Consider the following 14,489-nt stretch of genomic DNA (forward strand, 5'->3'; position numbering starts at 1 on the left):
CCCATTGTTTATCCTTCCGGTTCCGCGTTTCGCGTGTTTTGCAATGTAAACATAAACATCGAAGGGGTACAATGAGCCATGGTACTCTGGAAGTACCCCGACAACTGACTGACACTTGACAGTCAGTGAGTGAGTGTCAGTGAGTGACGCGACCGGCGAAGGCCGTCCCGTGACTGTTGCCTGAGGTTTCCACTGCTCGCGAGGGATGCTTGGTATGACATCACATTTCCCCAGCCTCCCTTCTTTCCTCTGCTTGTCCCCCTCCAGTCAGTCCAGTTATCCCTCTCTCCCTCTCTTCCTCTCTCTCCCTCTTCTCCTTCGTCCTCACCTTGCTTGCCTTGCTTGTTATCTTTTCCTTGCCGTCCCCATGACATAATACGGCGTACGGTAATAACGACCCCGACGCGTCTATTCCCCACCTTCTCCTATGAAGCTTAATCTATCTCTCGCTTCCACTCCCAGATGACGATATAGCGTACCTACCTTGAAAGTATCCAATCTTGCGATTCCATCTCCGATACGATCGTGGGAGCGGTTGGAGCGATTGATCTGCAAAACAATTCAAGACAGAACAAAACAAAACAAAACAACAATACCGTTCTCTTTAATCAGTCAATCAACAACGGTGACGTACTGTAGTCGCGTCTCTACGGAGTCCAGACTTGTCTGCTTCATTTCTCCGGGCCACTTCTCGGCCGTGGACCACACGCGTGCCCCAAGACCTCATCCCACCATGCCCACCTTTTTTAACCGGCTTAGAGTTTGCCACCGGAGCCCGATTCCTCTTCTAGTGCCCGGGCTAAAATGTCCATATGGGTCACACCCAGTGCCGGTTTTACCGTAGGGCCAGAAAAGCCGCCAGATGTTGGGGGCAAGGCTCCATCACGCTACATACACCCTCACTTCTTCTGCTTGGACAGGCTCCAAAGGTGTCGCTTACCCTAAAGGGGAAACCCCCTTCCATGCACAGCGGAAGACTAAGGAAAGCTTATGTGAACAAGAGACGATTATGCAGGTATGCACCTCTCCATCCCTTCTATCCCTTGTTTAGAGATCTACTGGTAAAACGCTTCTGGATGTTGGCACCACGAGTGTGGGCATGCACAGATCTCTCTCATGTCTGATTTCTTGCTCCCGGCGATGCAAGTTAATCAAGGTTCCTACTACCGAACAATCAATTGAACTCAATCTGATAGGGAGTTATCGAAGAAGCTTCAACGTTCAATAGCATTGCCACTATTGGGTCTGCAGGGACCTCTCCCCCTGCCCCCCCTTTCTTGCAACCCTCGTGGGACCCCCCAACTTGCTGCTCCTCGCAATAATCAAGCTAAAACAATCTATATGCAAGTCTATCTATCTCTCACTGCCCCTCTTCCCCTCCCCTCTGGTCCACTTTCCATGGTTTTCGACTATTGGTTCAAGATCTTCGCTGCACCCCATGTCGTGGGGAGAGAGGGGTGGAAGAGGGGAGATACAGATCGGTAGATCGATCAAGATAATCGCCAACGCCACCCGCAAGTCTATTCCCTGTGCTGGCTCACTTCAGTGCAAGCCAACCGATATCGAGGAATGGACAATCCCTCTTTCTCCCGAAAGAAAAACTCCGCAAGGGCACGTACCCACCGTATCAATCAATGCACCGCATCTACCCCTTCTTTCCCTTTTGTCATACAATACCCCTGCAACAATTTTCAAGATAGGGTCTGAAACCCTAAGCTGTAATTATCAATATAACCTGCATGAAATCCTCCGCAGTAAGCCCCAGGTTTCCCACCTGCAGCTTGGGCAGGGGGATGATGCCAGGCATACATCGACTTAAACATGCATGTAAGTGCTGCAGGTAAGCGTAACCCTCCAGTCGGTTCCTTGCTTGTATTTGCCTGGTGCTGGCATGTATTCAGCGCGGAGATGCACATACTTGGGACCGTCTGTTTATATGCATGTACTGTACAGTATACTTCCATGGTAGTCGAGCGAGGCAAGCATTCAGTCCATCGACTCAGAATGAACAGAACGTCGCTGCTGTCTCCACGGTAGAGTATACACAAGAAGGGGCCAGATACCCCTCTCACTATCGTCGAATAGGGCTTATTATTGTAGGTGATGAGATGATATTTCGCGAGCTCGAACACCCCCCATATTTCGAAAGTGCGGGTTGGCAATTGACGATATACACTATGACTTAATTAGATAAGATAGTATTTAGAACCGTGACAATGTGACCCATAGTCTGAAACTGTCGCCCATGAAATGCACAAGTACTCAAACCGCATCAATCCCGACCTACAACCTAGGTAGTATCCCCAAGAACAGCCAGCCCGGAAGCATGCATATGCATGTAATGCAATCAAAGCGATAGCTTCCCAAACCAATATAGTCCCAAGTAACTAGCTATCATACTAACCGTCCGGAAATCCAACACACCTCCTACGTCGTAATCTCCTATCACATTCCAGAAGACCGACCCGTCGTCAGCCCAAGAATGCCCAACCCAGCCAACCGCGCAGCCTCAACGGTATTGTACAGTCAGTCAGTCAGTACGTTCGTAGTCCCTCATCTCGCCTACTGGGTCCTTCCATTCCCCATCTACCTGCATAGTGCAGAATAGCGAAGGAAGCAATCGATCCTCGCATTCCATTCCCCCCTTCCCTGGACCAAGTCCCGAGCAAGCCATTGCCGGCGCTGCCTGTGCCTGTACCTGTACCTGTGCCTGTGCCTGTGCTGTACCTGCGCCTGTGCTATGCCATACCCCCACGCATCCCCCCCTCCCTCCCTTGACTTTGCCTGCTGCCTTCGGATAGGCCAGGCTCGCACTTCACAAACCCCTGCCCTGCACTGGCTGAGTGGTCCCGCGTGGGCGTTCCGTCATCCAACATTCTTGGGGTCAGGAACAGGGTTCCGTGTGTCGATCTGGGACCTTTTACCGAAAAGAGAGATGGGGTGTTTTCGGTCCCTGGGTGGATGTGGGTGGTAGGTCAGGGGAGGTTTTATTTGGTATTAGTTGTAGGGTGGGTGTATTCTGTATTCCGTGGTGCCGTGATAAGGTAGGTGGATTCTTGGAACCTGGAGGTTCGCGTAAGCGGGACTCGGATTTTGGGGTTGGTTCCAGGGTGGATGTTGGGTCGAGGGGAGGGAGGTGTGGATTTGGGCTGGGATTTGGTTGGGGAGGGTTGGTTGGGTCGGTATGTGCTGGACTGTACACAGATATAGCGGGTTCGTTTGGGTGGGAGGGATTTGGTGGTGGTGGTGGTGGTGAGGGACTGGGTTTTGCTTATAGAGGTTGACTCGGTTTTTGTGTTCTTTCCAAGGAGAGTGGGTGAGTGGTGACTTGGAAGAGATTGGTACTACTGTGTATACATGGATTGCATGTTGTGGTTTTACTTAGCGGGCATGTTGCTTGGTATACTGTTGTCATGACAGTTCGAGATCGATGTATAACCACAGCGCAACTCATTTCTTGGTTGGTTGGGATATGGGGTTGGATCACTGATCCTCATGTACTGTAGCTTATGATATAAGTGATTACTACCCACACAAAGAGCTGTGAAACTGGTCCTGGTTACGACACTTTCTGCCGGATCGCGCGGGATAGATATACACTACCAAGTGCCTGTTTGGCCTGCTGCACAACTCTTTCGTATGCGGTTTATGTTTCCTTCCTCTCGCCAGCCCAGAAACCGCCGTGGCCTCGTTCGCCAACTGTCTTTCAGTCCCCCTTGATAACCAGGATGCTGGTTTTAGATGTGTCTTGGCCTAGGGCATGGACTGAGTAGCTAGCTGGTAGGGTGGCTTCGGCCCTCGGAGGGGACGTGGTTTGTTCTCTCGGGGTGAGGATGTGCATATGCACTACATGACTCGGCAAGTACAGGGTTCTTATAGTCGGTGTTTTTGTTCGGGCCCTGGTTACATGCAACCATCGCTGCATGCCCATCGTGCTTCATGTTTTCTGCTCAGCATAATGTTGCGACGCGCTGTTCGTCAAACCACTCCCGTTGGAGGTGATTTGATAAATGAAGAGGACGATGCCGTCTTCGCACATTAGATGCAGATGTATGTGACTGACTATATCAGAGAATATGGACTAGTGGTTACGCGCGTGGTCGCGGTAGTAGACAAGTCAAAGTATGCACCACGATGAAAGATATATAGGATTCGATGGCGGTCTTGAAGAAGTATGAGTCAGTGATGAACCGCTATTGCATATACCGCACCAACAACAAAGGGATTCACAAAATGAAGGGGAAGCTAGATGAACAATCCCCAGAATCCATCTATCACGCCGCTGTGTCGACCTCAAACAAGAACGAGATATCCAGGGAGTCTGCGCCCCAATCGACCACACCGCACCGAATCTGCTTCTTCTGCTTCCACCGAGTGGTGTTCCCCATGCAAACATCACATCGTTCATGGTCCGCCGCTCCGAGGTGAGCAAAGTAATCCAGCGCCGCCTCGTTCTTGCTACAGACCGCATAATGCGCGGGCGGATTGCCTGCGTCATCCAGAAGCCATGGGTTCGCCCCAGCTTCTACCAGCAGCCGTATGCATCGGAAGTTCTCTCCGCGTGCGGCCCAGTGTAGCGCTGTCATCGCCTCCGAGTTGCCAGCGTTGACGTCGAATGATCCCTGCGACAACCCTAGTGCTGTGGCTCCATCTGCTGATGCTCCCACCGTGTCGTCAAGAACGGGTCTCGACTCCCCTCTCATAAGAGCTAAAAGCAGTTCCACTATGTCGGCAGCGCCTGTTCTAGCTGCGAAGTGTAGATAACCATTCCCCTCATTGTTGAGTTTGTGCAGAGCATTGCTGGCATGGATCATCTTCTGGATGATTTCGATATACTCTCCCCGGTTGCTGCAATCATTCACCAGACGCAGCATGATATGAATCGGCGTATCGCCGCTTCCGTGCTCTGCGATGTCGACGTCTGCGCCCGCATTGACCAAAGATAGGATTAGTTTATGAAACCTACGATGCATATATGCCCCACTGGATGCGACGTGGAGGATTGTGCGCTCCGAGTCAAAGGGGGCGGATAGATTCACCGCAGCTCTGCCGGTGCTGACCAGTTCTATGATCCGAGTGACTGCTTGCCATCCGAACTCGGTCGAGAGCCGCGACCAGAGTGAATCCAGGGACAGTCGGGGCTGCAATCGATGCCCCGGCCAGAACGCCGGGCCTCGACGGAGAAGCAATTGAAACACGTCCTCCGGGCCGTCTAGTGCTCGATCGATGGCACTTTTGCCATAGACATCCACGGCCAGAAGATCGCTATCGGAGTCGAGAAGTAGCTCAATCAACGATACACACCCGCAGGCAACGGCGTTGTGGAAAGGAGTGACGCCCCGGAGATTAGGGGCGAGGATGTCACTGCGCGATTCTGCCCCCGCCTCTAAGAGAAGCTTCACGACTTCCGTATGCCCTTGTTTACAAGCCAGGTTCAACGCTGTATCGCCGGTGGAGGTCCTCCCGAAAGGGTCGGCATGGTGAGCAAGCAAGTACTCCACGATGGGGATGTATCCCTGCCAAGAGGCTAAGTGCAACACGGTATAGCCCTGCGCGCCGGGCGTGTTGATGTCGCCCTTAGCGCTGGTGATACTAGAGATGAAAATCCTTGAAAAGTCCGTCAGGCCGTGAATGACGACCATTTCAAATGGAGACGCCCCATCAGCGTGACTTGTGAAAACGTCCGCACCCAGCTTGAGCAAGTGCGCCGTTACATCTAGATGACCCCCACGGACCGCCATATGCAATGGTGTCTGACAGTATCGATCGACTGCGTTGATATCTGCCCCAAGGTCTGATAAAGCTTGAACGACATCAAGGTGGCCCTGATACGCCGCTAGATGCAGGGGAATGACTCCATCCTCGTTCTTTGCGTTGACGTCCGCCCCTTGGCGAATAATGATATCAAGCAGGTGCAAATTACCTGCTCCTGCAAAGTGGTGTACCAGCGTAGAGCAATCTTGGCCCAGAAAAGTATGGGTTGGGACTCGAGTAAAGTAATCAACTGCATACTGCGATGTCCAGGTCTTGATGCTACTCCAGGAAGAGCGGTAGGTGACAGGCCTGGCACAATAGAGTTGGATCCATTGGGTATAAAGCTGCGGGTACAACAGCAGTGCAAACCTCTTTGCGGAGCTGGTCAACGCGGCGAGAGATTTGGGGCCGAGGAAATTCCCCAGATACAAAATAAGCTCGGGAGGAAGACTGTCCAGACTCATACTGACCGCTGAAAGGAGAGGAAAGGTCGGGAAGGAAGAGCTCCCTGCTAAACTTATAAGTGAAGGGGGCTGGCTTCATGGAATGTCCCCTAATGCACTCTTGCAGGCTTGCTGCTGGTCCCCTTGCGCATGAAAGACCCCCTGGTGGATTATCATTGGGCTAGTCTGCAGTGAAGGAGATGAATACGACCATATGGCATATCGTGCTTCCACCGAGACCAAGGAAAGGATTGATGCGCATGGAAGAGAAGCCATTTTTAGAGGGTCACATGGCGTTGATGCTTCAACAAGCTTCGTGACGGTAAGCTTCCGGTAGAGGCGTCCCTTGAAATCATGTGACCATTCTATGTACCGATGCTCTCACATATTTGGTAGTTATGACAAACACTGCCCGGGGCTTGAGTGTATGATGAAGTTATCCGCGAAGAGCATCCGGTTTGCTGATTGGCTGTTGTTGAATGTATCTTGGTGCAGTGAATGACTGGACATAGTCCGTCTCATATGCTGATTTGCCAGGCAGCCTTACATCCTGTCGTGCGGAAAGGACTCTCAGTGGCTCCTTTGTTCTTCTCTTAGCCTCGTTTGTCTTGTCAACTGGGCGTGCTCTGTACCCAAGTCGGACGACACGGGCAGGCAGCAGGCTTGAACCGTGGGTGCATACGTACACACACGTCCGTAGTGCATGCATCTCTCCGAAGGGTGGGTGGATGGCCCCCATGCTCTTGTGTAGCATCCCCCATCAGTCAATGTCTAAATCAGACTGAGAGCCAGTGTCTGAGACGTGGACCCGTTGGTTTACCACTGACTAGTGCGGTTGTGGTGGAGCAGCGGTGAGTGTTGCTTTGGAAGCATCTAGATCCCTCCGGACGAGTTGGTTTGGCTTCCCCGACTTCCCCTTTGTCGGGGAACAACCCTCCGCTCAATTATCGGCTCATCTGTTCTTTCTTTCCGAGAAATGGGGATTGTAAAGTGAAAGAGTCGAATGAAATCATCGGGATCGTGTGTGCAGTACTCGCCGACTGAGTGTCGTGATCAGCCTCCTGCTTGGGAGATCCAGGGACAGATGGGATCTGGAGACAGGAACAGGAACGAAGGAATCAGACGACGCGGAGAGCATGGAGGAAAGGAAAAGAAGCCAGTCAAACAAGGCAGGGCTAGAGAAAGTGGGGTTGAAAGTGAATCCATGAAGTCACTTAGTGGGGGGGGAAGTTCTTTAAGTTGGGTTAAGTTGAGAAACTCGGGATGAGTTGGGTTTAGTGTGTAGTCTCGGCACGGGATGAAGTCATGCTACCAGAATCCCGAGGTACTGTGTACTTTCCCGATACCTGGCCGTCACTGTTCCGAAATTAGTCCTGCCGGGTACCGAGAGGTACTGTATACACAGTACACAGTACATTAGTGTCTGGGAGTTTGTATGTCTCTCTATCAATTTGTTTGTATGTCAAACTGCCAGTTTGATTATCAAAATGGACGGTCATGCTGGGCCGATGTGCTGTAGCTTTTCTGGGGTCAGGGATAGATAGGCATTTTGCCCGTACTGCTGTTCTCTCGATTGGTCTCAACCTACCAGACCTCACACACACCCTGTCAGCCCATGCATGGGACCGGGATGAAAGAAACCACCAGCCGTCCGTACAGCACAGACAAACAGACAGTCTGTCTTGGATTCAATCGGGCAATGCACTGGCAGTCTCCTGTCCCCACTCTCTATACTCCTTGTCCCTGCTCTGACTTCATTTTCCATCCCCAGTCTTCGACCCCTCAACCCTCTATTGACTTTTCGCCTGTATTCAAATAGCCTCAACTTTCTCTTCGATCATGGCTCATTCTTCATCTCATCTTTTCTTCCTGTCTCCAACATTCATCTTCACAGATACACCCCTGATCGCTCCCTCTTTCCTTCTATACCCTTTCTTCATCTTGTAGGTCACTTCTTGTCCTGCCAGTGATCGGTTAGCCTAGCCAACTTGACTAACATCTCGATAGCATATCTCACATCAATCAACATGGCTGCTAACCTCCCCAAGACCATGAAGGCCCTCCGGTAGGTCCTGAACGGTTCTCCTTCGTTGACTGTCCTTTCAACCAATGCTGATCCAATCCTAGCTATGAGGAGCCCCTGAAACACGGCATCGCCGAGGTTCCCCTGCCCACTATTCGTGACAACGATGTCTTGGTAAGCCTCACAGACATTGAGGGTGTCAGACCTCGACTGACACGCAACAGATCAAGGTCAAGGCCTGCGGTGTCTGCGGTACCGACTTGCACATCCACGAGGGTGAATTCATTGCCAAGTTCCCTCTCGTCCCCGGCCACGAGACGGTGGGTGTTGTGGCCGCTGTCGGCTCCAAGGTCAAGGGCTTCGAGATTGGTGAGCGTGTGGTGGCCGACAACTCTGAGCTTTGCGGCGAGTGCTTCTACTGCCGTCGGGGAGACGAGCTGTTCTGTGAGAACTTCCAGGCTCACGGCGTCACCATGAACGGTGGCTTTGCTGAGTACTGCGCCTACCCTGGTATGCTCATCCATTTTTCTGGTACCACGGCATCGGCTAACACAGCGTAGCTGGCAGGGTGTTCAAGATCAAGAACCTCTCGGACGTCGACGCCACTCTCCTGGAGCCCGCTTCCTGCGCCGCGCACGGTCTCGACAAGATCGCCCCGAAGATGGGCTCGTCCGTTCTCTTGTTCGGTGCTGGTCCCACTGGTCTGGTAGGTGGCTCGCACCCAAGTGTCCATTCCGAATCTGGCTGACCTCTTTCAGATTCTGGCTCAGTTGCTCCGTCAATGCGGTGGCTGCCGTGTCGTTGTTGCTGCCCCTGAGGGTCTCAAGATGGATCTGGCCAAGTCGCTCGAGGCCGGTGATGAGTACATTGCTCTGTCCCGCAGCGACCCCAGCGCCCAGTTCCAGAAGCTCAAGGACGAGAACCCCTATGGCTTTGACATTGTCGTTGAGGCTACCGGTAGCGTCAAGATTCTGGAAGACTCGATCAACTATGTCCGCCGCGGTGGTAAGCTCGTCGTGTATGGCGTGTACTCCAACAAGGACCGTGTTTCCTGGCCTCCTAGCAAGATCTGTAAGTCTTCTTGCCTGTCTTGTCTCCAGTGAGTGCAGGTGCTAATGCTTTATATAGTCGGCGACGAGATCACCATCCTGGGTAGTTTCTCTGAGGTGTACAAGTTCCCTGCTGCCATTGACTACTTGGACTCTGGCAAGGTCAAGGTCAAGGGCATTGTCAACAAGGTGTTCAAGATCGAGGAGTGGGAGCAGTGCTTGGAGAGCATGAAGAACAAGTCTGCCATCAAGGCGGCTATCACTTTTGATTAGATTAGCATAGCTGGCTGTGCTTCTAAGTAATGATTAACGAATGAATATGTATGATACACTCGTGTGCTCGTCGACAACGGATCCAGTAGGCTTTGATGATTTTTGGACGCTGTGGGAAGGTGTTGTAGTATTTATAGAGGAGTAGTTGGTGGGTCGCGTCACCAAGGTCCTTACCCTGACTGCATCACAGTGACCTCAATTATGACCTGTCAGACATTGGATTTCTAACTCAGTATTATGTCAAGTCAACTAGTTAATTTACATAGCTTACTGTTTTTGCATCGACTAGTATTTGTCCATCCAAACGAGTGTAACTCGTCTCTAAACCCATCAAGCACAGCTCAAGTGGATCCACCTCCCTTATCGATAAGCAACTCCAACCCGTCACCTTCTCTCTTTCTCTCGCTCTCCCGCATGCACTGCATCTTTCTTCTCACTTTCTAACCCAGCTCAAGCCTCCAATTTCCCTTTCCGACTTCCACACTCGCCCCTCTCAAACATACCCCTCCTTTGTCCCAATACCTCGAGAAAAATGGTCAAACCCCTAACCTTCAAAGGCGACAAGCCCCACAAATCCAAGAAGCGCAAAGCCGACCCCTCCCTCCCGAGCAGCACCGCCAAAAAGCCCTCTTCGACACACCCAGCATCCGAATCCTCCGGCGCCAATGATGTGGTGGTGGCCGCCGACCACGACGAGGACGAGAACCCCGAAGACCAATCGTGGGTCTCCGCCGACGTGCCCTCCGACATCGCCGGCCCGATCCTCCTCGTCCTCGCCAGCCAACCGCCGACCTGCATTGCCAGCGACGCGCACGGGAACGTGTTCGCCTCGGAGCTCGAGAATCTCATAGACGGGGACCCCAGCACGGCGGAACCGCACGATGTGAGGCAGGTGTGGGTGGCGACGAAAGTGGCGGGCGTGGAGGGGTGGAGTTTTAAGGGGTCGCATGGGCGGTATGTTTTCTTTCCTGGGTCATATGAGTTCGCCCTGCTGCTATGTGTGGCGGGGTTGGTTCGAAGCGGGTGGGGGAGGGAGGTCTGCGGAGCTGGGGTGTTTGAGATATGGATTATGCTAATGTGATGTGTGATCGTTCCCCCCAAAATTAGTTATCTATCGAGCGACAAACACGGTATCCTGAGCGCAACCTCCTCCGCCGTGTCCCATTACGAAACCTTCAATGTTCATTCCGCCGCGGTGCCGCGCACGTTCTCCATTCAGACGGGCACCAGCGAGTCCGAGGAGAGCACCTTCATCAGTGTGGCGGAGGTAGCCTCGAAGACGACGGCGTCCGGGGTGAAGCTCGAGGTGCGCGGGGATACGGGGACGCTGTCGGCGGATACCAACGTCCGGATACGGATGCAGGCCCGGTTCAAGCCCAAGATCAAGGCGAGTAAGGAGGTCAAGGCGCGGGAGAAGGTCAGTCGGAAGGAGTTGGAGGGGATTGTGGGGAGGCGGCTGGAGGACCATGAGGTGCGGAGGCTGCGGAAGGCGAGGAGGGAGGGCGACTTCCATGAGGTGGTGCTGGATGTGAGGGTGAGGGGCAAGCATGATAAGTTTGCTTGATCCTCCTTTTTTGGGTTTGCTCGGCATGTATGAGATATGGTTGGAGCTATAACTATACAAGATAATATATCCTGCTTGTTGGTTTGTTAATGCCGTCGCTGTGGTATATGAAATTTGATTATAGGTTGTCTTCATTTACTATGGACATGGACTTTGGAGACAGTGTGGCTTGGTAGCTCATGATGAAAAGAAGACTCCTTTGTGCTTGTATAGACATGGCTGGATTGAATATGGTACAGATTCATTATACTTATACATATACACTGGTCTATTCTTTCTTGGCAAAGAGGTCCCGCCAGAACTGCTTAAATCCATAGCCCTTCGAATGATCCTCTTCGTACACCCGCACCGTATTCGAGGTACTCAGAGACTCTAGGATGCTAGCAGCTTTGGGCCCGTCCGTAGCCGGTCCTCGAGCCCGCTCAGTTGCTCGTCGTTTGATCTCCTCCGCCAGACCAGGAGCCACTTCAGTATAACAAGCGTTCAGCTCCCGCTCGAGGTTGAGATACGGCTTTTGCGCCACCGGTGGAGCCATTAAATTGTAGGACCGTGTTTGCGCGTTCAGATTCTTGACCATGAGTTCCAGGAACGAGCGCTCGGTATTGAGATACTGCGGGTCACGGAGAGGCGAGACATGCGGCAACGGCTCCTTCTCTGGAATCTCGTCGGCTAGTGCTTCAGTCGTACTCGCATCGGAAGAGTCCTGCTCTTCACCGCTGCTCCCGCTGCTGCTGCTGCTGCTGCTGCTGGAGTCTCTAAAAGCTTGCTCGATCTTGGCCCGTTCGGCCAAGCGAGCCTCCGCCGCGGCATACGCCTGCGCCCGACGCATCTGCGCTTCCAGCGACCCTCCCTCACTGGCAATCAGTCGGGCAGCGTGCCGTCGCCACTCAGCCCTCAGCCGGGACCGGAACCGATCGACCTCCCTCGCCAGATCCTGTTGCTTTTCAATCCAAGGCGGCACGATCTCCTGTTTCTGGATGATCTTGTTCATGAAGTACTCCGTCGTGTCGATAAAGGGACTATTCGCATTATGATCAGTGGTCACGTTCACCCCTTTGCCCCTTTTGATCTTGTTGAATTGCCCGCGCGCGATCGCGTCCTCGATCCGCTCATTCGCCAACGCCGTCAGTCCTTGCAAGGTGGCCGGCATCGGCCTGGCCCCGGGCGAGAACCGCTCCCTCATCTCCCGACGCATTGCCTCGCGCTCTTCCTCCGACGGCCCCGAGCTTTGCGCCTGAGTGTATGTTGCCGTGCGCTCCTTCGCCCTGGCGAGCCGCAAGCCGGCCGACTCGTTGGGCTTGGGCTTTATCCGCATGTCGACGGGATTGGGGATCTTGAAGGGCGTGCGCATCGGTTTGATCGAGCTATCCAGCATGCGTAAGGTGACGTCGTGGAGATTTTCTGTGCCGTTCCAGGGCTCCGCACCGGCGATGTCTCGTGTGCCTTGTCCAGCGCTAGCCTGTACAGCGATAACAGTTCTTCGTATTAGCAGTAGCACACTTCACGATCCCCGTTAAGCTGTATAGTAACAAAAAAGGATGCAAAACTATACCGGCGTGTTGACTGTAGCATGCGCACTCGCATACTCGCTCTGGAAAGCCGCCGCCGCCACCCGTTCCTCCAGCTGTTTCTTCAGCTCCTCCGAAAACCCGGCCGACTCGAGATTCTTGCGTGCGGATCGCCCGCCTTCGAGTATAGCTTCCTCGGTCATCTCGGACAGTCGACGAGCCATGGCCCCTTGCTCCGGGGACTTCTCATTTTGGGGTTCGCTGCTATCGCTGCTGCTGCGGTCATCGCTCTGTTTCGCGGTTGCCGCATCTTGCCGCCCCCGCGCACTGCTGCCGGAAAGACATCGAAACGTCGAAGGGGGGAGCTGAATGTGGCGCGTCGTCCGCGGCGCAACAAGAGTATTCACGTATAAGGTGCACGCATGCCTTTTGCTCATCCTTGTTCGTGTTAGCGATCTTACAATGCTGAGCGTTGGATGTTGTATCCGCAAGCATCGCACCTAGCTTCTTATCAGCCAGCGAACGCCGCTGCCGCCGGCGGGATTATGTCAGCGCGTCTCCATGCATTGCAAACCTCCGCGGGCAAAATTGTCCAAAGGTCTTGGCATGATTGATTGCCCTTCTCTTTTCGACCCGGTAGCATATTCGACTTTGGCATTGAGCTTGTCGCATCAACGATTCCTACTTTCGCTCTTCTTCTGATAACACCGCTTCGTCTCGAGCGTCTTACGCACATTCAAAAGAATCGCCCGCCATGCCTGCCTCCACCCGCCTCACCCCTATCCGTCTCCAGACCATCAACCACCTGCGCGTCCGAAGACCCAACAAGAACGAGCCCAACGGCTGTGTCAATGTCATGTCCGCGATGCTGAGTACGTCTTCCTCCTTATCCATCACCTAGGAAAAAGGTCCCGCAGATCTGGCCTGAGCCCGAGTCTTCGGGGCCCTCATCATCTCCAAGCCTTCGAGATTCGCTATGACCAGACAAACAGACCCCGGCCCTCCCCCACCTTCAAGAAAACCCCATCTCAGCTAACATTCCCATTCAATCAGGTTGCTGGGCTTCGGCCGGTGGTTCCGTGGAGGGTTGCGCAGCCTTGGAACAGCAATTGAGACAGTGCATGGATGCTCCTGTACGTTTTCCCTTGTTCTTTTTCCCCGGGGGTCTTGTTTCGGCCCCTTCGCATTTCCCTCCAACCCCCGTCATCAAATACTGCCTTTCCATTTATCAGGATGAGAGAGGGCTGGGCTAACGCTGCATTCGCACAAAACCACAGAAACCCAAACGCCAGGGCCGCAGCACCATCAACTACCACCTCATGAGAATGTTCCCCAACGTCCGTGGACCGCAGAAGAAGGATGGTGTTTTGGGTTAAGCAGCTTTCCGCTTTTATTTTTGGGTTCTTTCAATGTCGTTGGGAGCGAAGTTCAAGCTGAGCATTAAAGGTCCTGCTGTGGTTGGGAAGGGGTCGGGGCGGCCCAGGTTCGGGTTGCTTATGGCTACATACGTTCTGTTGTGGTGGGATGCAGGTGGATGGATGTAGGTCAGGGCAGGATCACCGAGCTCCGGTGCTGGTTCGGGTGCATAGGACAGGTCGGGCTGAATCAGGGCATATGGGCTTGCAGCTGGCGGCCGCGGCCGGCGATTGAACATACTGTATTCTATTGTGCTAATTGGAGTTTATTTTTTATGGTTCGAAAAACACGTTTGAAGTGTTTGTGATAGCGATTAGTGCGTAGTTGGGGTCTTGCGGCTGAGTTGCTTTAGTACAAGGTTAAAGGCTTCTGCACTTTTGATGGATCACCAGTGACTACGCGATGGCGATTATGGTGTGGTGTTGTTTTACTCCGACTGTGATGTTACTGGGCACGGGG

At 53.1% G+C, this 14,489-nt stretch overlaps 6 protein-coding genes across 6 annotated transcripts; 4 read left to right on the top strand and 2 right to left on the bottom strand.

Annotated features, from left to right (window-relative positions):
- The first annotated feature begins 593 nt into the window (after positions 1 to 593).
- Positions 594 to 1,588, top strand: BO66DRAFT_221194 (uncharacterized protein). The gene is made up of 2 exons (XM_025642685.1): positions 594 to 1,015; positions 1,197 to 1,588. The coding sequence occupies exons 1-2, from the start codon at positions 813 to 815 to the stop codon at positions 1,483 to 1,485; spliced, it is 492 nt and encodes a 163-aa protein (XP_025507211.1). The 5' UTR covers positions 594 to 812; the 3' UTR covers positions 1,486 to 1,588.
- A 4,093-nt stretch (positions 1,589 to 5,681) lies between these two features.
- BO66DRAFT_285178 (ankyrin repeat domain-containing protein) lies at positions 5,682 to 5,951 on the bottom strand (the record flags this gene model as incomplete). Its single annotated transcript, XM_025643117.1, has 1 exon — positions 5,682 to 5,951. A coding segment is annotated over one exon (270 nt), but the record flags the coding sequence as incomplete, so codon positions are not given.
- Positions 5,952 to 7,798: 1,847 nt separating this feature from the next.
- Positions 7,799 to 9,590, top strand: BO66DRAFT_388973 (zinc-dependent alcohol dehydrogenase family protein). The gene is made up of 7 exons (XM_025646688.1): positions 7,799 to 8,140; positions 8,205 to 8,262; positions 8,325 to 8,394; positions 8,445 to 8,730; positions 8,781 to 8,926; positions 8,979 to 9,291; positions 9,349 to 9,590. The coding sequence occupies exons 2-7, from the start codon at positions 8,225 to 8,227 to the stop codon at positions 9,540 to 9,542; spliced, it is 1,047 nt and encodes a 348-aa protein (XP_025507213.1). The 5' UTR covers positions 7,799 to 8,140; positions 8,205 to 8,224; the 3' UTR covers positions 9,543 to 9,590.
- Positions 9,591 to 9,798: 208 nt separating this feature from the next.
- On the top strand, positions 9,799 to 11,164 carry BO66DRAFT_418031 (uncharacterized protein). Its single transcript, XM_025649713.1, has 2 exons — positions 9,799 to 10,496; positions 10,650 to 11,164. Exons 1-2 carry the CDS (start codon positions 10,075 to 10,077, stop codon positions 11,104 to 11,106), a joined length of 879 nt encoding a protein of 292 aa, XP_025507214.1. The 5' UTR covers positions 9,799 to 10,074; the 3' UTR covers positions 11,107 to 11,164.
- Positions 11,165 to 11,374: 210 nt separating this feature from the next.
- Positions 11,375 to 12,838, bottom strand: BO66DRAFT_315065 (DnaJ family domain-containing protein; the record flags this gene model as incomplete). The annotated part of the gene is made up of 2 exons (XM_025643459.1): positions 11,375 to 12,565; positions 12,659 to 12,838. The coding sequence occupies 2 exons, from the start codon at positions 12,836 to 12,838 to the stop codon at positions 11,375 to 11,377; spliced, it is 1,371 nt and encodes a 456-aa protein (XP_025507215.1).
- A 385-nt stretch (positions 12,839 to 13,223) lies between these two features.
- Positions 13,224 to 14,317, top strand: BO66DRAFT_388975 (mitochondrial 37S ribosomal protein mS37). The gene is made up of 3 exons (XM_025646689.1): positions 13,224 to 13,486; positions 13,668 to 13,747; positions 13,892 to 14,317. The coding sequence occupies exons 1-3, from the start codon at positions 13,369 to 13,371 to the stop codon at positions 13,988 to 13,990; spliced, it is 297 nt and encodes a 98-aa protein (XP_025507216.1). The 5' UTR covers positions 13,224 to 13,368; the 3' UTR covers positions 13,991 to 14,317.
- The last annotated feature ends 172 nt before the right edge of the window (positions 14,318 to 14,489 follow it).

The sequence above is a fragment of the Aspergillus aculeatinus genome (assembly GCF_003184765.1).
Source record: "Aspergillus aculeatinus CBS 121060 unplaced genomic scaffold BO66scaffold_7, whole genome shotgun sequence".
In the NCBI taxonomy this organism is placed as follows: domain Eukaryota; kingdom Fungi; phylum Ascomycota; class Eurotiomycetes; order Eurotiales; family Aspergillaceae; genus Aspergillus; species Aspergillus aculeatinus.